Source organism: Choloepus didactylus, chromosome 2 (assembly GCF_015220235.1).
Source record: "Choloepus didactylus isolate mChoDid1 chromosome 2, mChoDid1.pri, whole genome shotgun sequence".
NCBI lineage: Eukaryota > Metazoa > Chordata > Mammalia > Pilosa > Megalonychidae > Choloepus > Choloepus didactylus.
Genome location: NC_051308.1, coordinates 216,418,859 through 216,443,212, shown reverse-complemented (window position 1 = coordinate 216,443,212; position 24,354 = coordinate 216,418,859). Strand labels below are relative to the sequence as shown.

The window sequence follows — 24,354 nt, the reverse complement described above, 5'->3', positions numbered from 1 at the left end:
ACATCCCCACTCGCAACTCTGTGGTCTCTTCCTCATACAGCATGGGGCCAAGAAGAGACTTTTAGAGTGTCATGATCAGGGGTTCAAATCCCATCCCTGGCACTTTTTTGGCCATGTGATCTTGAAAAAGTCAATTCATCTTCTTAAACTTCCATTTCCTCCTTGTAAATTGAGGATAATAACACCAACCTCATAGGGCTGTTAATAAGACTTCAGTAACAAGGAGTACTTAGATATTGTTATTACATCTACTGAGCAAAACTGCACACATTATGATAAATAAGTCAGTACAGAGGAGAAGGAATTTGAACTGGATCTTTAAGACCAAGATACAGAATTCCCCTAATTTTGGCACCAACTAACATGTACTGAGCACTTACCATGCGCTAGGTACTGTCAATCTAGCTGTCATAAGTATTAATGAAAAGAATAATAGCTAATGATTATTAAACTCTTTCTGTGTGTGCCAAATGCTTTACATATTGTTCCTCATTTATTCCTCTCAACAACCCTATCAGGTAGATAACATTATTAGTCCCATTTTACAGATGAGGAAACTGAAGTATAAGGAGGTTAAATAATTTGCTCAAGATTTCACAACTAGTGAGTGGCAAAGCCTGCACCCTGCATTTGAAAGTAGGAAGTTTCAGACACAATTTGACTCCAGAGACCATCCTTTACCTGCATTATCTCATTTAGGTTCTATTATATGATTCACTTTTACATATGAAAAAACCGTGCACAAAAGAGGTGTAGTAATTTGTCCAAGGTCACACAGCTTGGGAGTAGTTGGTTGGGTTTAGGATCCATGTCTGAGTACAAAACCCACATTCTCAATCCCATATCAGATTCTCACACCTCACAGGATTTACAATGGCATAAAGCAACGGCACTGATATTAAGATTATTCTGTAATAACGATTACATTCTTTTGACACCCACGAGGTGCCAAACTCTGTACTGATTTACATAATAATAGCTAATATTCCTTGTGCCTCATTAGGACCCAGGCACTGAGTTAATCGTTTTAAACGTATTTTATCCCATTAAAGCTGCACAAAAACCCGGTGACATAGACGCTATTACCTTCATTTTATAGGTGTGGAAAGCGAGGTTCAGAATTCACCCACAGTCACATAGATGGGCGGTTAGCGGGAAATTGAACCTACACTCGTCCAGTTCTCTCCTGGCCACCAGTCTAGCCACCTCTACCCACCCTCTCCCTATTTTCTAGCGTTTCTGCTTTGGTCTCTCCGGAGTCTATAGCTCCGCCTTCACTCCTTTCATGGGCCCGGCTCCGCCCCCTTCGGCTCCAGCGCTCGCCCACTGAGCGATGCCGTTAGTCCGGAGCCTACCGAAGGCGCCAGGATCTCAGCAGGCCCCGCCTCTCCCCACCCCCTCCGCGTTGAACCTGTTCCTATTTGTTCCGGTGCCAGGGGCCGAGAGAAGATGACTTATCTATTGGGTTAAGAAATCTGAAAGGCCTCAAACGGAGGGGCCGCTTACTGGTGCTCGCGCGGTGCCTTCTGGGAATTGTAGTCTCAAGCGGTCTTTTACAAGGGTGGCGCTGTTAGGACTCCCCGTCCCGGCTTTCCCTGCGCGAAGCCTGGAGCACTTCCGCCCTGTTGTGAAGTGGGTGTCTCAGTGGGTGAGTCTGGGTGGCGGAATGGGGGCAGCTGAGGCTCGGGCTCTTGGTTTGAGATTTAGGAGGAGGTGGTGTCATAGCGGGTCGGGGAAGGTGAGAGGATAGAAAGAAGCTTTTATGTGTGTGGGTGGCTGGGGGAGTGGACGGGGGAGGGCGGTCAGAGGATGAAGCGTCCGGAGATGGAAAGGGTCATAGAGTGGACGGTGATGAGGAGGGAGATAGACGGCGCTGGGAGTGAGGAGGGTCTTAGAAAGAGCTGTAGGTGAAGAAGCGGAGAGAAGATTTGGAGGTGGGGGAGTTATAGAAAGGTCTGGAGGCCACAGAGGGAAGGGTAGAAGGCTTTGGGGCCCTGGCAAAGAGTGAAAATAAGAAGGCCTGAGCTTGAAGCCCGACCTTAAAAGTGATGTTCAGTTTTTGCTTACCCACCTAGAATAAACATGTCTGAATTTGGTCCCCCTTTACACTTTCTTAAATAATTGTTACCTCTGGAACCTAGTGCGTGGGAGTGGCTCTTGTGTTCTGCCCCATCCCTACATCTCTTTCCTTATGCGATGATGGAAGCGAATGGCTTTACCCGTCGCCCTCTTTGATCCCTCTTACATTCCTCTATATCCAGTGTTTCTTAAATCCTTTCACTTTCCTTAGTATGTTTTGAATCTGCCCTTTCATTGCCAGGGCCTTTGCAGAAGCCTTCACCTCCCCACCTTACCAACATGGGCTCACATATTGCAACTAGTGTGATTTATTTAACCCACAAATCTGATTATGCTTTCTCCTGCTTAAAACCTTTCATTGGCTTCCATTATCTACAGAATTGAGTCCAGAGCCTTAGCCTGACGTTCAGAACCCTTCATAAATTGTCTTCAACTCCCTTGTACTTCATCTTCTGTTATCGCCCTTCATACACCCCATGCTCCAGGGCTGTCAAGGTTCTCCCCATTTCCTGGGTAGGCTGTTTGGTTCACTCTGCTTAGAATACTCTTTTCTCCTATTCATTGCCAAGAGAACCACTCTTGCTTCAAGAACTGACTCAAATTTTGCTTTGTTCAATTCTCTTAGGCAGATAAGTCCCCCCCCCCCTCAGCTTCCACAAACTTATCTTACTGCATTTACCGTGTTAGATCATAATTATCTTTGAATCTTTGACTTGTTTGTCTCTTCCACTAGACTGTGAGCATCTCCAGGACAGGAACTGTGTTTGAGTTACTTCTATTTCCTCATTGCCCAGCCCAGAGCAGGCATCAGTAAACACTTGATGAATTTGTGAATAAAGGCTATCCAGGGAGAATTTTTCTTTATCAGCTTTGACTGCTACTTCCAATGGATTTCCAGGGGCATGAAACTGTAGTTTTCTCCTACTGCTGTCAGGATTGTCTTTGTAGGAAACTGAGGCTGATTCAGTGCTTATGAGAGTTAAGCCAGGGGTTGCAAATGTATAGTATATGTGCTGCCACTGCCACTTCCCCTTCGCCTTTCCCTGTGTCCCTAGTAGTCATGGCTGATTGGTCACAGCATATATTTCACCAGGGCATCCCACTACTCTAGGCAGCCACTTAAGTTCATTGAAGTTGGCACCTTAAACATAAGTTATTTGCTCTCCTTTGTTTAAGCCCTTAAACAAGAGGTCAGGCTGCTTTAATCTATAGCCTGGACCATTAGCCAACTAAGCCTGACAGCCTCTGTGAACTTTCTGTTTCTTTCTCTTTGCATCACTCCTGGCCTTTCTTGTGGTTTTGGGCAGATCCCCTCTTCCCACTCCATTTCACTGAGTGGGCTTCTTTTGTCTACATCCATATTGAATACCCTAGGAGCCAGGATGCTACTATCCTGATATTGACAGGAGTCAACACCTGTCCCTGATGGCTTGTAGGTATCTATACTGTTTCTAGGTCTTGGATATTGAAAGAGATGTTTAAGATCATTTAATTCAAAGGTGGCTAATGGAATGTGTGTTGAATGAAGCCCACCATTCTGCTTTATTTAATCTTCATGATGTTACAAATAATTTCAAATTGTTGCCAAAATTAAAAGATCCAGAGCTCTAACTTCTCTTGGAAAAATTCAAAGGCCTGGGAATACTGGGGCCATGTTTAGTCACCATCCCTACTCAGCCCACTTCACTCATTTATATTATCTGCTTGGTCCCTGCAGCCATTTGAATTTGTAGCTGCTGATTCTTTTTCCCTATTGCCTTGTTTTACCTCTGTCTTACTAATTGGGGTGCCTGGGGCAACTTCTGAATAGGGTCAGGCTGTAAGCTGCAGCCTAAATAGGTAGCTGTGGAGACTGTGTGACATGCCCAAAGTCATGGCTGATAAATGGCAGGAGAGGGACTAGAACCCTGATCTTCTCATTACTGTCTGAATAGTATTCATTCCCTCATCTCCACAGTTTGGATGACTGGCAGACCTAGAGGAGGCTACATGGTGTGGGTAAGAAAATGACCGGAGAAAATGGATTTGGGTTTTAATCCCAATGTTGCCACTTGCTGGTTGTATAACCTTAAGTGATTCTTCTTCACAGATGCTCACTTTCCCTGTATGTAAGGTGAAAACATAGTAGAGTCATGCTTTACAGGCTGATTACATTCTAATGTCAGTGTAGAAGGTAAACATCACATTTAATCAAAAATCACATTTAGTCATCTTGAAAATCCTTTGACAAGGAGCCATTTCAGAAAACAACATGCTTTTTGTCAATAAGCTAACCAGCACAGCTGACTTTTGTGGGTGGACATTGTATGAAAGAGTTGGCCTGTGTTTAGGGGTTCTGCTCTATGAAAGACACTCCACTCACACTCAATGGAAAGGAAGTCTTGAGAGAAGTAAGACCATTTTGGGAAACAGCAGTGTGATGGATATCATTACCATATGCTTACTTTGGGATGGACACATAGTAAATGGAAGTGGCTGCACTATTTGAATTTTGCTTTCTCTCTGGTCTTTGTATGTAGTTGATTATGTGGAAGTTATAGGCCAGTGTAATGCAACTCAACATAATATTTCTTGCCTGGAGAATTCAGTGCGCTCATAAATGCAGAACACCCAGTATGGGGCCTGGCATCTGGTGGGCACTCAGTAAATGAGTACTCTTTGAGGTTGCTGATCCTCGTGGGGTCCTACGATTCCTGGTAGTCTCAGGTCAGAGAAATGCTTCAGTCCATTTTCCTTCCGTCAGCTTTGTAAAGTCACCTTGTTGTTGGCTGACTGTTGACATCTCTCTCTGCAATAGGCTACTGTCCATATCTGTCTAAGAGAGGAACAGAAAAAGCTGTGGTGATATATGGCCCCTGGGGCTCTCTGATTTCTATTCGAAACTAACCTTGGGACTTTTAAGTCTTTCCAGAAGAAAATACCCATTATCTGACACTGTGGACTTTGGCCCTGATGGGACTGCTAATTGCCTATTTGTTGTAATATCCTCTCTATGCAGGAGCACATACTTTTTTGCTTGTTTATTGACCATCTCTCTCACTAGACTGTAACTTCATGAAGGTGGGACTGTCTATCCTAGACACTGTTGGATCCCTAGCTCTCAGTACAGGGCACATAACAGACACTCTGTAAATGACTGGTGAATTAGTCCTCATGTGAGAGAGGAACACAAATATGCTTGCACTGCTTGATCAGTAAGGCTATGATTAAAAAAGAAATTTCATGAAAGGTTAATTCTTTAATTTGATATAAATAATGGCCCCTCCTTAGCCCAATAGGCTGTATTATATGTTTTGAATTGTGGTAAAATATACATAACACAAAAATCATTTTAACCACTATCTAGTTCCAAAGCATTTTCATCCTCCCAAAGAGAAACTTTTACCTGTTGAGCAATAACTCCCCATTCACTCTTTCCCACAGACCCTGGTAACCACTATTCTGCTTTTTTAAATGTTTGATAGAATTTGTCAGTAAAGCCATCAATTCTGCTCTGAGCTTTCTTTGTTGAGAGGTTTTTGTTTACCAATTCAATTTCTTTACTTGTTATAGGTCTGTTGAGATTTTCTATTTCTCTTTCAGTCAATTAGGCAATTTGTTTATTTCTAGGAATTTGTGTGCCACAGGTACCTCAGGTTCTTTTCATTTTTATTTATTCTTTATTATTTTTGCTTCTCATACTGGATAATTTCAACTGCTTTATTTCCAAGTTTGCCAGTCTTTTCTTCTGCCTGTTCCCATCTGCTCTTTAATCCTTCTATGAGTTTTTCGTTTCAGCTATTTTACTTTTCAGCTCCAGAATTTCTGTTTGGTTCCTTTTTATAATTTCCGTGTATTTTGTTCAGACAGTGATTTCCTAATTTCGTTTTGTTCTTCGTCCATGGTTTCCTTTAGTTCATTGAACTTATTTGAGACTTGATTTAACATCTTTGACTAATAGTTCCGATGTATGAGCTTCCTCAGGAATGCTTTCTGTTAAATTCTTTTTTCCCTAAGAAGGGGCCATAATTTCCTGTTTCTTCATGTATTTTATAATTTTTTGTTGAGAATTGGACATTCTGAGTTGTAACTCTGGAAATCTAATTTTCCTCCTCCTCTGGAGTTGTTGTTTTTTCCTCTTGTTAAGGGCTTGAGCCACCAGTTTGTGACTTTTCCATACTATTTTTGCTCCCTAAAAGGGAAAGAAAAGAGAAAAAAAAGAAAGAAAAAGAGGTCTGTCTCTTTAAGACTCCTCTGCTTATGACTATGGGGTTGAAACAATGGCTGACCTTCATGCTAGGCCCCCAAGTGATCAAAAGCAGCGATCAAACCACATACCCTCAGATTTTGGAGGACAAGTTCCTTATTCCCAGCCTAGCACCAGTAGGTCACACCGGGACTTGGGCTGCAGTCCCCACAGATTCTGGCTATGTAGTTGGGGGATGGCAGATGGTAGTTACTGCACAGATGGTGAAATTCACCAATCTTGACCACAAATCACTAACCTCTTCATCCAGCTCTTCCCTATTTGCTGCAAATGTTTCACTAGACTTCAGAGTTCCCAAAATAGTTGATTCAGACAGTTTCTACCAGTTCAGTAGTTATTTTGGTGGAGGGACTGATTCCTGGAAAATCTGATTCTGCTGTCTTCCTGCATTCCTCTCTCCCCATTAGGCTTCTGATATACCAGATTTACCATTTTAATAAAAGACAGCAAAACTTTTAAAATGCCCTCCTATTTATCAGACACTGGGTTGGGCACTGTAGATACAAAAATGAGTAAGACACGGTATTGGTCCTAGTAATAGTTACAGTCTAGTGGGGCTGTCAGATGTAGGAATAGGTGACTGCAATAGTGTGGGATAAGATCTTTGGGAACACAATTGGGAGAGACAATTCTTGGGGAGCAGGTGGAGGCAGGGCATGACAGGAGCATGCCATTTGAGCTGCTAACTGAAGGATGACCAGGAAGTTACCAGGTGGTCATGAGATGTATTTCCACCCAGTTCCTACATCTGTGGAGGGCTTTAGGACAAGCCTTTACTTTTCATCACCCTTGTTTGTTTCCCAGCAGTCCAGTCAGATGGCCTAAAATGCAAAGTACCACCCTCCCTCCATTCTCAATTCAGCTGTGTCATTCCCACTTGAAATCAGCTGATAGCTTCCTTTGACTGTTTTTGTTTGTTTGTTTTTGTTTTTGTTTTTGTTTTTTTTAAGAAACTGTTACCTAGATTTGTTGGGAATAACACACAGAACTCATTTTTTTTGATAGCCCAGCTTGAGTATTGTCAGGGCCTTCATTGTGAAAAGGAGGCAGGCCCAGACATTCATTCAATAAGCATTTACTGAGAGACTCCTGTGTTTAGTGCACCATGTTTATTTCTGGGGAATAATATAAAGAGGAATAAGGTACATTCCTTGCCCTCGGTGAGGTTACAATCATATATGCATACACATATCCCTCTGTAGTACAATGCTTCAGGGTCACAAGAGAGAGATAAAGAGGAGAAAGAATTTTTTTCTGGCATGAGCAGAAAGGTCGTTTATTTAATTAATTTATTTGACCTCATATGCACAGAAATGGATTAATTGTAATCCTTGATTCATGACACACCATCATCATTGGTTGATCATTATTTCATTAACTATATATGAGTGTTTCCTGTGTGTGCTGAGCACTTTGCTAGGTCCCTCAGTAAGTTGATGATCTAGTAAGTAATATCATTAAAGTATGACCAGGGTTGTGGAAGAGAAAATATAAGGTGCTGCAGAAGTGTTTGGCTTAGGATGTCATCTCATTTCAGTGTACAGGGAAGGATTCTTAGAAAAAGTGCAATTTGAACAGAGACCTAGCAAGGTATAAAAGGGAAAGAGACTGTTCCCAAAGGAGACCTCACATGTGGGCAGGTTCAGAGAACACACAATGTGGGAACTGGGAGCCCTGTAGCTGGAACACCATAACTAGTGGGAGAGTGGTAAAGAGATGAGGTTGGAGACTTGGGCAAGGTTTGCACTTAATCCTGAGAGAAATGAGAGGTCACTGAAGGGGATTTGGCAGCGAAGTGACATGGTCAGATTTTGATCTAGTCTGGTTTCTGTGCCAAGAATGGATGGGTACTGGGGTGGGGGGAGTGGAGACAGGGACTTGATCAGTGGAGGCTGATCAAGTGGAAGACGTGATGATTTCCTGGACTTAGATGGTGGCATTAGGATATAGGTGTTTAGCTGGCCAGTGGGTACAGCATGATGATGAATTTGATGTGGGGGTCTTGGAGAAGGATGATGACCAGGTTTCTGGCATGGGTAACCAACCTGATGGAAGGCGGTGCCTTCACTGAATGGGGAGCTCCAAAGAGGAACAGGTTTGTAGGAGAAAATGATGAATTCAGGTTTTTAATCAATGGTTTTGAGGTACCCGTGGGTTAGTCAGTGTCCTGTAGGTGGTTGGATTTGGAAGTCTGGAGGTCTGGAGATAGGTTCTGGCTGGAGTTTGGGGAGTCATCAGTATAGACATGGTGAAAAAAGCCATGAGTGGGATGACCAAGGGGAGCATAGAGTGAGAGAGGAATTTTTCAGGGAGCACTTGAAAGCAACACCAAGCTTTAAGGCTTAGGAAGAAAGGCCTTATGGAGATGGTGACATTTGGAACCGAGCTTGAGAGCAGGTTAGACTTTGGACATGTCTAGAAGGAAGGAAGGCTGTCCTGGAGCCAGTTGGTGGAAGCCTCAAATGCCAGGCTAAGGTGCTTAGGAATGTCCCCAGATGACTTAATACTGGGCTGTCTTTCTCCAAGTGTCCTGGTTGCTGGCTTTGGTACTGGAATATGATCTAACTTCCTGCCTGTGGGAAAGGGGCCTCTCTTAGGGCCCTCCCCCTTCCATCTCCCTTCTTGCATAGATGGTGGGAAGTTATGGGAGAAGTGAGGAAAGAGGCTCCTGGGTTCTCTTGCTCATTTTGTCCTTTGTCCTTCTGCCTTCAGAGCCTTGGGGAGCAGTCCCTCTCCGAGGACCCCCCTTAAAGGACACATCATAGATGCACAAAGGAGTCAGAAGGGGACAACTCAGCTGAAGTGACGTGTCCAGGCTAGACATGGCTGTGGCCCTGGAATCCCAGGCCCAGACCTCTCCCCAACCAGAGCCTGATGGATTCCTGATCGTGAAACTGGAGGAGGACTCGTGGGGATCAGAATCTAAACCCCAGTTGGAGGACCATGACCCAGTCCCCGTTCCTGAGGCCTCCCGCCAGCGCTTCAGGCAGTTCCAGTACAGGGATGCAGCTGGACCCCACGAGGCCTTCAGCCAGCTCTGGGAGCTCTGCTGTCGCTGGCTGAGGCCAGAAATCCACCTCAAAGAGCAGATCCTGGAGCTGCTGGTGCTAGAGCAGTTCCTGACCATCTTACCCAGGGAGGTCCAGACCTGGGTGCAGGCGCACCACCCTGAGAACGGGGAGGAGGCAGTGGCCCTGGTGGAAGATTGGCACCGAGAGGCACAGGCTGTAGGACAGTCGGTGAGGCAGAGTCTGTTCTCCAATGAGTGGGATGGGCAAAGCAGCAGGGTTGTGAGTAGGTTAATAAATGCCGAAATCACAATAAGAATAGCAATAACAGCTGACATTTATTGAGCACCAAGCGTTGTTCTAAGTGCTTTACATGTATTAACTCATGTAATCCTCTCAACAACTTAATGAGGTGGGTACTGTTAGCCTAATTTTACCAATAGGACACTGAGATGGAGGAAAGATAGGTAATCCCAAAGTCACACAGCTACTAGATGGGAGAGTCAGGATTTGAACTCATGCAATCTGACTCTAAAGCCATAAACACCACTCTAAACAGCATTCCAGTACCATACTCACACTATGGTTAATTTGTCTTATTTTTTATACTTAACCAAATGTTTTTACATATGTAATCTGTAATCCCCATTTTACAGATGAAAGCAAGGCCCAGAAAGGTTAAGTGGCTCACAAAGCTCACTCAGCTAGTGAACCAGAGCTTAAACCCAGATCCTTAGGCACCAAGGCCATTTTTCTTTCCACTGTTCAACAGATGCCTTATCTGTAAGCCATGGGAATTTAAAATACCTCAAGTGAGATGTTAACTGACATTTATTGAGTGCTTGCTGTGTTAGACACTTTTCTAAGCTTTTTATGTTTCATTCATCTAAACAACCCAGCAACCCAATAAGATACTGTGATCACCATTTTTCAAATGGGTAAACAGAGACAGAGACAGGTGAGTAACTTACCCAAATTTAAATAACTAAGTGGTAGAGCTGAGATGGGGAAGTAAAAGTATTGTGGCTTTAACATTCACAATTACAGTAATTTGCAAGTGACCCTGAAGGCCCATGATCTAATTTTGCTGTGACACAATTTGGAATTCTCCACAATTTGGAAGCTGGTATCTGTAAACAAGTCCTTTAGCTGGCTGTGGGCTGTGCCAGTCACCCAAAACCCTCATCTCAGCTTAATCCTATTGCTTTCCACTTGTCATATCATCAGTAATACTTTTGATATTATACTTAACCGCATTTTGTTGTGGGAAATTGTAAGTTTGAGAACATAATCCCTTGCAGATGGGATTGTTATATTGTTGGGGTTTTAGAGCCAGGAAATAACACCTTGATCCCTACCTGTGAATTCAGTATCAACTGAGAGACAGATCAGATCAGATATTAGCTTTATTATTGATAAGGCTGAATTGGTTTTTGTGGCTTCCTGATACCTTACTCCTGGACTGAACTCAGCCCCACCAGCCCCCTTCCCACTCAGGTTCCCTCTTCATGGTCAGAGGCTGCCTTGGCAGATAAGACTGTATCCTGAGGGCCTGCTGTGGCCCAAGAGAACAAAGGGCTAGTTGGGGTGTGCTGAGCTCTTCTGATCTCAAGAATCAGACAAGCAATCTCTCTCCATTGGAGAAGAGGGAATGAGTGGGGAGAAGAAGTAAAGTCTAGTAAAGTCTCTGTATGGAAAGATACAGCCAGGGGAATGGAGGTTCCTTCCTGAGCCTGTGTGTAGCTTATAAAGTGGCTCATGAAGCCATTTCCAAAGAGGAATGTAGAAATGTTTCTCCTGGTGGTGTCATTGTCACCTAGGTTTTAAAGGTATTGTCATAGGGTGTAAAATCCAATATATAATAATTCCATTTACGTAATTGCATTGTTTATATTCTTGGTTATTATTATTATTTTAATCTTCTTTACCCCCATGGGCTAATATAGTGGCTTAAGAAACTTAACAATTGGCTTGAGTCCAATTCTCTTTGTATTTCCAAATTTTGTTTTATATATTTTTGCTAAGTTTTAGAGCACAGAAAAGTTTAATCATGTTATCTCTTAATTATTCCCTTTTATTTTATATAAATTTTCTAAATCCCTGAATACTTTTTTGCCTGAATCTACATTGAGATTAAAATTGGCACTTCTGCTTTCCTTTTGGATTAGAGTGCCTTATCTTTGTTTATCCTATTTTTAGGGTTAGATTTGTCCTTCTAAGCAGCACATAGTTTTATTTCATTTTAAAATTCCGTCTTTAATTCTTTTTCCTTCCTTTTAAAATATTTATTTTAAATGTATTGCCTTTCAGGAGGGGTATTCAGAGCAATTACATTTAGTGTTATATAAATATATTTGTATCTTTTTTTTCCTGTTTTTATGCTTCCCTTTACCTTTTAATGTATACCTTGTTTACGTTTACTTTCTTTGATAACTTAAAAGGTAACCTGTTTTTGATGCTTAGGGATTATTTTTTAATGCCACAGACATTTTACATAATTTATCTTTTTATGATTCAGAAATGTTTTGAACAGTGGCATCCTCTTTGAAACACTTGAAAACCTCCCTTTGTTGAGCAAGACAGCACTCATTTGGTAGTATAAAAGCTGGTCTTTTTACTGACATCAGTCCGATGCCTTTATTGTCATACTTTAGGCCATCTTTGGATCTTAAAAGAGCCTGTTTTAGCCACAGGTGTACTCAGGGTAACATTTCCTGCCCTACCAAAGGTGGGTCTTACAGAACTGACAGTTGGGACTTTTGGCCATCTGTGTATAGGAACTGGAAGTGTGTGCAGAAGAGACAAGGGCCTTAAAGACAATGCAGGGATCTCAGTGCTTCCAGCTGCAGCCAGCGGATTACTGCTTCACCCAGAAGCAGGGGGTGAAGAATACATGCCCTGACTTTCCCAAGCATCTAGACTCCAGGGTGGCACTACAGTCCTTGAAAGAGAATGGTGAGTATAAAGAGCCAGGGGAACATCAGGGAATGGGGCCTTCTCCCTCAGGGTAAGGAAGGGCGTGTGGGAAGGAAGCACCTGCAGAATTCAAGGCAAGGAATAGGATAGTGTCTAATGGTACACTTACTGAGAAGTAGGGTAAGTAAGTAAGCATTATAAAAGAGAATGACGTTCTTTACAATCCCAGCATGCCCTGATGTAGCTGGAATCATGCAGCAGGACAGGCTGAGCTGGTGCGGTTGGTGGTCATGGGAGTTCAGGACTGGCCCCTCATATACAGCCCATCAATTAAGGTAGCTTAGGAACTAGACAATCAAGAAGGGGAGTAAAAGGGAAAATATGTACTGGTCAGAAGCATAGTCTCAGTGTGATCCAAGCATGACTTTTGGAAGGCTGGACCTGAGAGGAGGTGGCTCCTTGAAGAACCAGAGCTTGGGTTTCAGAGTGTTTTCCTTCTCTTCAGCTGTCCTCACTCCCCGGGTCCCTACCCTCCCGAAGATGGGGAGCATTGGAGATTGGGAGGTGGCAGCTGAGTCTCAGGTAAGCTGCCATGTGTTCTTCCTTCCCTATCATCACTACTCCTGTGCTCTTGGCTCCAGTGCTCCCCATCTCTCTCCATGGCCTCCCTTCAGGGCATAGGACATAAGGACTGCCCACCTGCCAGCTTGTGTCCAATTCCCCCATCCCGCCTACCCCACCCCAATTCCCTGGTCCTTCCTCTCTTGGTCATGTTGGTTCTATGATGCTAGTCTCACCCAGCATTCCCATTATTTTGTCTGGGGTCTGGTAGGGTTCCCAGGCTGTTTACAAGGGTCAGTGACATTTGAGTCCCTTCCCTTGTGCTTCTCACAGGAAGCCTTGGGCCCTGGCAAACATGCTGAGAAGGATTTCTGCAAGGACCACCTGAGAGAAGACTGTGGGTTCAGCTTGTCCCTGGGTAAGAAAACAATGCTCTGTGAAGAAGATTCTGTTAGGTTTCTGGGACATTGAATTCCCAAAGATTTTAGATTGTTCCATCACTCCCTTAAGACTCAAGGCTTGGTGGAATTTCAGAGATAGGAAGATGAGTTACTTTTGCAATACCAACACTGGTGACATGGATGGCATATGGGGAGTGGAGTTGGCCTGGATAGAGGCTGGTGTGATGGCGTCCAAGAGCTGGTCCTCTCAGGCTCATTATCTTCCTTACCTCTGTGCATTCACCGTAGTCCAGGTCTGGGCCCCACTTTGTTGTCTCAGAAGCCTGATCTTGTCAGCACCAAAATGAAAGCCATCTCAGTCAGACTTAATCAGTAAGCCCATGACACTGATGTATTAAATCACCATGAGAACTAAATACTTGGAGTCCAAATGACCAACACAGTCTCCTTTCTCTACAGGCATACTTACATAGGGAGTCAAATATTAATGAGCATGGGATCAGTATGAGGGGAGTTAGAAACCTCAGTGGGATAAAATGAGGGACTGTGGTATGTCTTATTTATGGTGAGGTAAGATTCTAGAAACTTCTTGACCACAGGGCCCTATAATCATGTCCACATAGGAGTAGCCCCAGGAGTGAAGGTAGAAAAGGCAAAGTTCATTGCAAGGTTTCCTTCTCCTCTGGCCGGGGCTTGGTTGAACATCACATATGTTGCCTCTGCATCCAGCTTCTTTTCTGGTGGAGACATTTCTTTTCAAGTTATGATAGTGTTTTCCGTCAGGTGACAACTATGTCTTATGGACATGAGGGTCATTCTCACTCTTTAAAGGCAGGGACTGCACAATTTTTCCACTTGGTACACTGGTACAGTGGTTAAGAGCTTTGACTCTCACCTCAGTTTTCTTGATTGTAAAGTGGAATGATAATCAACCCAGCTCATAGGCTTACTGCAAGAAGGTAACAGAGATAAAGTGCCAGGCATTTGTCCTCAGCAAATGTTAATTGTTAAGAACCAAGTGATTGTAGAGGCTCACTCTGGTAGTGATTTATAAGATGCTGTAGTGGTGGGGACTATGTCTGTTTCCCCTCACCCCCCTCCCTTTTTTTAAATACATTTTTAAATTGTTAAATCCAACATATACACTGAACAGTGATAACCTTCAAAGTGTGATTTAACAAGTAGAGAGCAAATCTCAAAGAATGTTATGGGTTACAGTAACACAATTTCAGTTGTTTCCCAATTGTGATATAAAACATATATACAGAAAGGTGATAACTTTCAAAGTATGCTTCAACAAGTAGTTATATAGGTAATATCAAAGAATGTTATGGGTTACAGTTCCACAGTTTCTGCTACTTCCTTGCCCTCACCCCTTTTGAGAATCAGTCATTTGAATGATTTTGCAAACCTTTGCTCTAATATTGCATTTCCCTTCAGGTCTCTGAAGGCGATCTTATTTCCTGGTTCTTGGGAAAAAGATTTGTAACTCCTATATACTATAACCACAGTCTCTTCTACATCAAAACAGTATTATATCCAGGGTCACTGTTGATTGTGCGTTCCAGGTTTCTGGTGAGGTGAGAGAGCAGTTTTTGTGCCTTGCTGGGCCTTTTTTCCCCCCAGCCAGTTCTCAGTGAATGAATGGTTTAGGGTTCTTTTGCTACTCTGGTTGCAGTCATCAGAACTTATTCCAGTTCGTCTATTTCACTCCTAAACTTTGTGCCTAACACCAAGCTTCAGGTGACAGTAAATTCCTTGGGGTTTGTTTATAATATGGAAGGCCCTAGCAATCATTGAAGACCTACTTTGTGCCAGGTACTGAGCTAGATGGTATATATTATCAGCTCCCTTTACAGATGAGGAAACAGGTTCAGTGAAGTTAAATAACTGCCCAAGGTCACCACAGAAATGGAAGAACTATGACTAAGCCCAGGTCCTGAATGTAGTGTGACTGGAAGCTCCAGCTCTACGAGACTGTGAGGTAGAATGGAAACGGCAGTGAGACCAGGAGTAGGAGACCACGGTTTTAGTTCTAGCTCTGCCCTTGATTCTTGGCGTGACTTGAGGCACTTACTCATTATGTTGCCAACCTCAGGTTTCTTAGGTCTAGAGTGAGAGTGATTAATTAGAGCAGCATTTCCAGAGAGCACTATTGAACAGAGTCTTGTGAGATACTCTCTTTCCAATTCAAGTGGTTTTGTGGACAAAATAGCTACATACATGTATTTCCCTCTCAGAGAGATGCAGAGCACCAGGCCAGTCAAAGTCTTGAAGTCTGTAGGAAATAAACCTCTTTAACTTTATTTCATGTAGAATTTTCCAAACTTACTTGACAGTGGAAACTCTTTTTAATCTAGGAAAATTGTATTCAAAAGACAGACTTTAGAAAATAGCTAAATACCGATCTAGATTATCCATAACCTTCTTTCATCTCTAAAATTCTTTTATCTATTTTTCCTCAAATTTTATTTTAATAAAGGCTCCCATTTTGTTAGAGCCAGGAACTATATGGGGTGGCAGTCTTTTAAATATTGCGTATTGAATAAAAAGCTAATATTATTTTAGGAAAATTGGGCTCTTATGGAAAAGGTCACAGGACAAAGGACAGATTCCCTATTTAAAAAAAAAAACACAACTTTTTACTGTAGTAACATGTACAGCCCAGAATTTCCCATTTTAATCACTTTAACCCTTCCTACAGAGATAGCTCCTAGTCAAGGAATAATTTGTAAACAGGTGCCTTATCCAGAGACTAATGTCTTCAATGAGTAGATACCCTTCCTTTCTCCTGGGGTAGCTGGCTGTCTGCTCTCGGAGGCAGGGTAGATGCGATCTGAACAGTGGCTGTACAGCTCACACGGCCCTTTCCCTCTCACATCTGTTTTCCCCTCCTCTGTCATCTGGGAACTGTCCACCAGCCTTATACATGGGAAGAACTCAGGCATTCTTCTTTGGCTGATGCTTTTCACCCTTATGGCCCTTGGGCCACACGCAGGTGTCTGCTGCCTCACCCTAGTTTCTGCTCCAGGTTACCACATCTGGCTCAGAGTGCTCAGGAGTTACTTAAGTTGAAGGCAGCTTTGTTGGTGATCTTGATGGTTGTAGCTCTTTAGGCTAAGTACAAGTAGTTTGCCCCGGTCTTTTTGCTGATGTAATATCTTCTTGATCCATTTCTGCCAAAAATACCTGGCCTTGCCCAGAAGTCTTCTATCTTGTGGAGTTGTTGAACAGGCATAGGACTGTGGGTGATTGTCGAAGTATAGGTTTAGGCCTTACACAATCCTTGGTCATCTCCTCCTTCGTTTTCATCCTCTTTGCTAATTCATCATCCACCTAGCTTTATTTGTTGGTTTTCTTCCTATCTCTGTGGTTTCATTTGGGTGTAATTAAAAGAAAAACTCCTTCTCATACTGGTTGAAAAAATAAGGAAATTTATTTTCTTACATTATTAGAAGTCAAAAAGGAGGTATGCTCCAGCCACTGTACAAATTAGTCATGGATCCAGGTTCATTTTTTTTTTTTTTTAACTCTCCCATCCTCAGTATCAGCTTTATATCAAAGCTGTTTTGCCTCATGGTCGAAAGATAGATGCCAGTGGCAATTGAGGCTGCAGTTTCCTAGCAGGACAGACATGTGCATGCATGTGTGTGTTCAGTTGTGCTTACATACACTCAGAAAAAACTTTCTACCAACCATTGAATTCAGTCTGATTGGGCCAGTTTAGTTCATGTGCCCATCTGTTGGCCAGTAATAATCCCTGTTTTATATTATATGTTTCATAACAACAGTAACAACCAAAAACAAACAAAACAAGCAGATGAACGTTTCTGGTGAAGAGGTGCTGTCACCTCTAGTTACCTTTCCCCATCCCTACAAACATTCAAGGAATTAGCATGGAAATTTGTCAACCTCTGGAAAAGATGCCAGATTGTAACTTTTAATTTTTAGAAGTTTAAAAGAAACTTCTTAATAGTCAAATATTTCCTTTAATGCGTATTAAAAGAATTATAACTAGCACATTAGACCGTGATTTCAGGTAGTAAATTTGGGTAAAGATGTCCATTTTCAGGGACATTTTGGAAAAACACTCTGCTCATCATTTCTACTTGGTCACTTATCTTCTTCCTTTTGTGTAGGAGTTCCAGTTTCAAAACCAAATATCACTTCCCAGCAAGAACAAGGACCAGAATTTTGGGGTCCAGGCCCTATAAATTCTGGTAAAAGGAACACTGCAGGAGATTACAGCCTGGATAATGAGGAAGCAAAACCAGCTCAGGCATTGGGCTGGAGGGACTCAAGGACCTGGGAACAACAAAACCAATGGGATGTGGAGGACATGAAAGTATCAGGTGTTCACTGGGGCTATGAAGAGACTAAGACTTTCCTGGCAATTTTGAGTGAGTCTCCTTTCTCTGAAAAGCTCCGATCTTGTCACCAGAACCGCCAGATATATCGGGCCATCGCAGAGCGGCTAAGGGCACGGGGCTTCCTGCGGACACTAGAGCAGTGTCGCTACAGGGTCAAAAACCTCTTACGGAATTATCGGAAAGCCAAAAGCAGCCACCCGCCAGGGACCTGTCCCTTCTATGAGGAGCTAGAGGCCCTGGTGAGGGCTCGAACAGCCATCAGAGCCAGAGGCAGCCCAGGAGAGGCTGCGACACTCCCCAGGCTGGGAGATAGTGATGCAGAGGAGGACGAGCAGGAGGAAGGGGGCTGGGAGCCAGAGGAAACGGACTATAATGGTGGTGATCTGACCACCGATGAGTCTGTCCAGGGACCCAGGACTCCAGGGGGCCCACCTCTGTTCCAGAGTCGTATTGGTAAGACCATGGGGATTTAATACCTTCCAGATCCCAACCCTTCTACCAGCTCAACTTCTACTTCCTGAGGTCAGGGTACAGACTCCGAGCCTGGATTGATGCCACTGGACTTAGGTGTTCAGTTCCTTAGGCCGTCCTCAAACTCTTACTCTTCTGCTTGATAAAGTCTCCTCCTGTGAGTTTTCTTATTATAGAAGTATACAGTTTTAAGGGACCTTCTAGAGGTAAATCCCTGGTAGTTTGGAGATGATCTTCGGTGTTACATAAGTGAACTTCTAATTTTATATTTCTCTTAATGCGTATTAGAAAAAAATATAGCGAGCACGTCACCCTGTGATTTCATAGGTAGTAAATTTAGGTAAAGATATTGAATGAAATATTTGATGGATATGATAGAAATCGTGACAGTGTATACTTGAGCAATTGATGTTTGGGAAACACCCAGATATTATAAAGGTGAAAATACCAAAGTCCATGAGGTGAAGAGTCTTGTCCAGAGACACACAGTGAAGTAGGGGCAGAGCCAGGATCATGGCTCAGGACTCCTTCCTGCCAGTTTCATGTGGTCTCCCTCCATCCCTTTCTAGGATACATCATTGACCTGCAGGGGAACTGAGAATAGACCATGTCTTTCTTCATTCCTCCATGAAAGAGGAAAGGGTATCCTTGGTTGGACTCTTGCATGACTCTGAAATACACTTATGTCTCTTAAGGCATGATCCTGCATTGCAATTTTTTAAAAAAATGTTCTTTAACTTTTATTTATATGTCCTTCTTATGTGCATGTCTCTTATCAAAAATATGAGGCATTGTGGCATAGTATTTAAGAACACAGGCCCTGAAGCCAGAGAACCTACCTTCAAAATCTGGCTCCATCACTTCTTTAAAAAAACTTTTTATTTTGAAATAATTATAGATTCACAGGAAATTGCAAAGAAGTATACAGGGAGGACCCATGCACCCTTCACCCAGCCTCTCTCATTGTTAACATCTTGCATAACTGGTACAATATCAAAACCAGGAAATTGACATTTGTATAATTCACAGAATTTACTGAGATTTCACTACTTAGACAAGCACTCATTTGTGTATGTGTGTATAGCTCTATACAATTTTCTCATGTGTAGTTTTCTGTAACCACCACCACAATCAAGATACTTAACTGTGCCGTCATCACAAGGCAGCTTCATGCTATCCCTTTATCACCACATCCATCCCTCCCCCCGCCTTGCGCTTTTTATAATAGAACACCAACAAATAAAAAACAGATGATGTTCCTGGTTTCCTTGTTCCAATAAAAAATGTCATAGCACAAAGAAAGAAAAGAGGTTCAAGGATAACCTAAGAATCTCCTAAGGCCTGAGACATAATGCATTACTGCAGAAGTATTATCTCTGGGCCTGTGTGCTATGTACAGATTTCAATAAAAGCTTAGACCTTGGCTAAGGAAAGGGAACAAATTAGAGAGTGTTAGATTTGGAAAGGATCTTGGAGGCTGTATGAGCGACCACCCGTGTTTACGGGTGAAGAAAATAAGGCCCAGAGGGGGTGAATAATGTTTCCAAGGTCTTTTTGTTAGTAGCAGCAAAGCCAAGACTAGAACCTAGGTGTCCTTATTTCTAATCTGGGGCTGTTTCTATAACACCAAACTGAGGGTTCCTGCATATTGAACTAATCTTAAATCTTTCCTAATAATGTAGCTGGAGGCCTTAGATTAAATTCTGGGCCCCCATACGTTCCACAGTGTTTGTTAACTATGAAACAGAGTTCCAGCTTCTTCTAAGAGGACTATTTGGATGGCTCTTTCCCCCTTTAAAAAAAAAATTAATGTAACAGTAATAGTGAACATCAAAAACCAAAAAAAAAAATTATCTGGAATCCTACCATGCAGGTCAAACCATTTCCATTTTGCTGTATTCCATTCTTGTATTAGTTGTCATACAAACATCCCTTTTACATAGCTGTGATCATAATACATTATCCCTTCCCGCCCCCTACCCCCCACCCCCCATTAGCATTATACCTTTGCATATAACTAGACTTCAAGGCAGGGACCATGTCCCCTATTTGTATCTAACATGCTTGCACAGTGCCTGGTACAAAGTGAGCACCTGAGAAGTATTTGGTGAGTAGCTGAATGAATTACTATCTACAGCTGTATCAGTAATGGACAAGCGTCTTGATCTTGGAGTCAGATTATGTGTGTTTAACTCCTAGCTTTGCCACTTACTAGCTGTGTGACACTGGCAAGTCTCCATAGTCAATGTCTCCATAGTCTTCATAATTTCTGTTTTATTGCCTGCAGAGTATTCTATTGGTGGTTTACCATATTATTCTCAACCATTCTCCTGTTGGCCTTGGGGGCAAGAATGTGTAGTGTGTATTAGGAGAATAGCAAAGAGAACAGCTTGGCAGTAGAGGTATGTATTGTTTAGCAGTAAGTGATGGGGTCAGAGTTGGATTTTTTTCTGTAGCCAGAGTTGAACTATTTAAGGATCACGACTTTGAAGGATGGGGAAGGGGAGGAGGATACCATGTGACCAGTCTCTTGGATGCAGGAGAGTCAGCTAGAAGAACTTCCGTTGGAAGAAGAAGTATATACTCTGGGATCTTGGCTGCTTAACACCAAACAAATCTTATTGTATGCCTGCTGTGTGCATGACCCTGAGCCATGGGCTGGGGAACATATTGGAAGGGTATGACAACCCCTTCTTAAAGGCCATTTGGAGAGACAAGATGTACACGTGTGCAGTGGCAAGGGCCCTGTGCTATGTGGTATGTAATATATTATGAGACTCTGGTATTACACATTCTGTCGCTGTTGTCTCATGTAATGCTCACAATAGCCTTATGAAGTGGATATGTATTATCCTCATTTTACAACAAAGAAGCCAAAGACTCAGAGAAATTAAGCAATATTTGCCTAAGGTTATTGATCCAGAATGTGGTGGAGCCAGAATTTGAACTCAAACCTCTCTAATTTGGTGCTGTGTAGGCTTATATTGGCTGTGCTAGCAGTTGAGGCTGGGTAGAAGAGGTGAGGCAAACCTGGAATACCTCAGTAGCAAACCAGGTGTACCCTGAAGAGAAATTTGAAAGTGATCTAGTGAGGAGGTAGATATCAAGTATCTTTGAGAGGAAACCTGAACCACCTTGGAGTATCCAGGAATTTGAAATTGATCTAGTGAGTGGTTAAAGCTTTATTGTCTCTTAGGCAGAGATTTAGATTAGTAAGCAGAGGATATTTGTTGAACAGATATAGGGAGAAGCTCTTGGATTCCAATTACAGGCCTTTCTCTGAACCAGTCAGCTGAAGCCAGCAGAGCAGAGTCACCTGGTATAATATGGCAACCTAAGCCCTTCCCTTCAGCAGAGACATTTGTTTTAATTAGAATCTCTTAGAAGGGAGTGTGGATTGGGAAGTTATGGTTGATGTTCCTAGCACCTTCCCCCCGCCCCCCACCAAAAAGCAAGGGTATATTCTTTGCTGGTGACCCAGGCACTTGGATAGTTTCTGTTCTAGGTGTTTAGCAGGGCAGGTCACTCTGATCCCTCATGACCTAGGCAAATCTCATTAAATCTCACAGCTCTGAACTCTTCATTCTTGACAGCAGGTGTGCACTGGGGCTACGAGGAGACCAAGGCTTTCCTGGCAATTCTCAGTGAGTCTCCATTCCCTGAAAAGCTTCGTACCTGTCACCAGAACAGCCAGGTGTATCGGGCCATCGCAGAGCGGCTGTGTGCACAGGGCTTCTTGAGGACACTGGAGCAGTGTCGCTATAGATTCAAAAACCTCCTTCGAAGTTACCGGAAAGCCAAGAGCAGCTACCCACCAGGGACGTGCCCCTTTTATGAGGAGCTAGACTCTCTGATGAGGGCTCGAACTGCAGTCAGAACCATGGGGACCTTCAGGGAGGCCACAGGTCTCCTCAGGTCTGGGCAGAGCAGTACTGAGGCTGATGACCAGGAGGCCTGGGATGAGATGGCAGATGAAGATGGCTTCAGACCTCCAACCCCATGTCCTAAAACCCCAGACACTGGTAAGCCTGAGTAATTGGATGTCCACAAAGTCTACAGGCACAGAGAAAAAGTGAGAGAGCCAGGCTTATCTTTTGCCACCGAACTGAGAGAACAGGATTGAATAGGAAAATGATTTATGCTTCGCTCAGTTTATCTAGTCTCTGGCCTAGTATGATCCCCCAAATGAGGTAAGCAGTCAATTGGTCTAGATTTTCTGGGATGCATCTGGACATAATAGAGTATACTAAATCTCATATGATACAGAATATACCTAACACTATTGACTTGAAGGAGGTGTTCATTATTGAATAGTGAGACAGGAGAATTAACCAAGGAGGCTGGTTAGCTGGTTGCTTGGACTGGGCCTAATGGCTCCTTGGTGATATTACCATAGCCCAGACTTCATTCCTCAGCTTTGTAGGTCAGAAATGCTAAAACTTGGTTAATTTAATGTTAGCCACATTCATTAAATACAAGATACAAGTGTATGTTAACCACATTCACAGGATATAAGACAGATGTAAAGATAAATGCTAACTAATGAATGAACAAAACTGCATTTCTATTCATTGTTTCAGGTTTTGAGATGAGGCATGAAGATGAAGACCAGATTTCAGAGCAGGAAATTTTTGAGGATTTGCCTGGAGCATTATCAGAATGCACTACAGAAAGTGTTCACCAACCTCATGATTGGGGGGAAGACAGTGAAAATGAAAATGAAGGTGAAGGGCAGTGGGGAAATCCCCCACAGGAACGGTGGGAGAAAAGTTCTTCTGAAGAGGACTTAGAAAAACTTATTGATCACCAAGGCCTGTACCTGGCAGAGAAACACTATAAGTGTGACACGTGTGTGAAAAGTTTTAGTCGGAGCTCCCACTTCATAGCCCACCAGCGGATCCACACAGGTGAGAAGCCCTACAAATGCTTTGAATGTGGGAAAAACTTCAGTGACCGCTCCAACCTCAACACTCACCAGAGAATCCATACTGGAGAGAAGCCCTACAAATGCCTTGAATGTGGGAAAAACTTTAGTGACCACTCCAATCTGGTCACTCACCAGAGAATCCACACAGGGGAAAAGCCCTACAAATGTGGGGAATGTTGGAAAAGCTTCAACCAGAGCTCAAACCTTCTGAAACATCAGAGAATCCACCTGGGAGGAAATTCTGACCGCTATAGTGAGCCTGGGGAAAGCTTTGACCAACATCCATCCTTTAGTACTCACTGGAGGAACTCTATAGAGGAGAAATCTGAACAATCTCAAAGTGGAAGCAGTATCAGTAAGAACTTGAATTCTCCTGGACCACCCAGCACCAACTCAGGGGAAAAACTTTATCAATGTTCTGAATGTGGAAGAAGATTCTCTAAGAGCTCTGCCCTCATTAGTCACCAAAGAATCCATATAGGAGAGAAACCATATGAATGTGCTGAATGTGGGAAAAGCTTCAGTAAGAGCTCCACTCTGGCTAACCACCAGCGAACCCACACTGGGGAGAAGCCGTATAAGTGTGAAGACTGCGGGAAATGCTTCAGTGAGCGCTCTAAGCTGATCACACATCAGAGAGTACACACAGGAGAGAAGCCCTACAAATGCCTCATGTGTGGTAAATACTTCCGTGACCGCTCTAACCTCATTACTCACCAGAGGATTCACACAGGAGAGAAACCTTATAAGTGCAGAGAGTGTGGGAAATGCTTTAACCAGAGCTCAAGTCTTATTATTCACCAGAGAATCCACACTGGGGAGAAACCCTATAAATGTACTGAGTGTGGCAAAGACTTCAACAACAGCTCCCACTTCAGTGCCCACCGGAGAACCCATGTGGGAGGGAAAGCCTCATAGGAGACAACTTCTCCTACAACAAAAGAAACAAATATATATTCAAATATCCCAAGGTCTTGAGACATGCTAGGAAGAAACTTTTCCAATTTTAACATCCTGTGGATGTTATCTTGGTATAATCCAGGTAATTTAGAAGTGAATTGCAAATACTAAGGATCCTGATTTGAAGGCACATTTCTCAATGTGATTTGTTTTTCACCCGTACACAATCCCAAGCAGTCCTTATGTTTGCTATTGTGAAGAACTTTATCAGTGTTTGAGCCAAACTGTTAACTTAGAGGGTCAGAGGTAAATCAATAGTCTTGAGTGGTGATTCCAAACCTTTGCTATGCCTTCACACTGTCCATGTGCAAACATGGTTCTCATACATGGTAGTTTTCAATCGTGGCATATCCTCATGGAAGAACTTTGAGACTCTAGTGAGAGAGGAGCATAATTAAGAATCAGTGGTATGGAG

At 43.0% G+C, this 24,354-nt stretch overlaps 1 protein-coding gene across 6 annotated transcripts; it reads left to right on the top strand.

Annotated features, from left to right (window-relative positions):
- Positions 1-1,551: 1,551 nt before the first annotated feature.
- Positions 1,552-24,069, top strand: ZSCAN20 (zinc finger and SCAN domain containing 20). Of its 6 annotated transcripts, none has more exons than XM_037827796.1 (8): positions 1,552-1,648; positions 9,038-9,564; positions 12,111-12,288; positions 12,755-12,831; positions 13,144-13,228; positions 17,351-18,034; positions 21,649-22,074; positions 22,633-24,069. In XM_037827796.1, the coding sequence occupies exons 2-8, from the start codon at positions 9,148-9,150 to the stop codon at positions 23,895-23,897; spliced, it is 3,132 nt and encodes a 1,043-aa protein (XP_037683724.1). In that variant the 5' UTR covers positions 1,552-1,648; positions 9,038-9,147; the 3' UTR covers positions 23,898-24,069. The 6 variants fall into 6 exon arrangements, with proteins under 6 accessions (XP_037683724.1, XP_037683720.1, XP_037683727.1 ...); XM_037827792.1 differs by having other exon boundaries at positions 21,646-22,074; XM_037827795.1 differs by lacking the exon at positions 1,552-1,648 and adding an exon at positions 4,038-4,077 and having other exon boundaries at positions 21,646-22,074.
- The last annotated feature ends 285 nt before the right edge of the window (positions 24,070-24,354 follow it).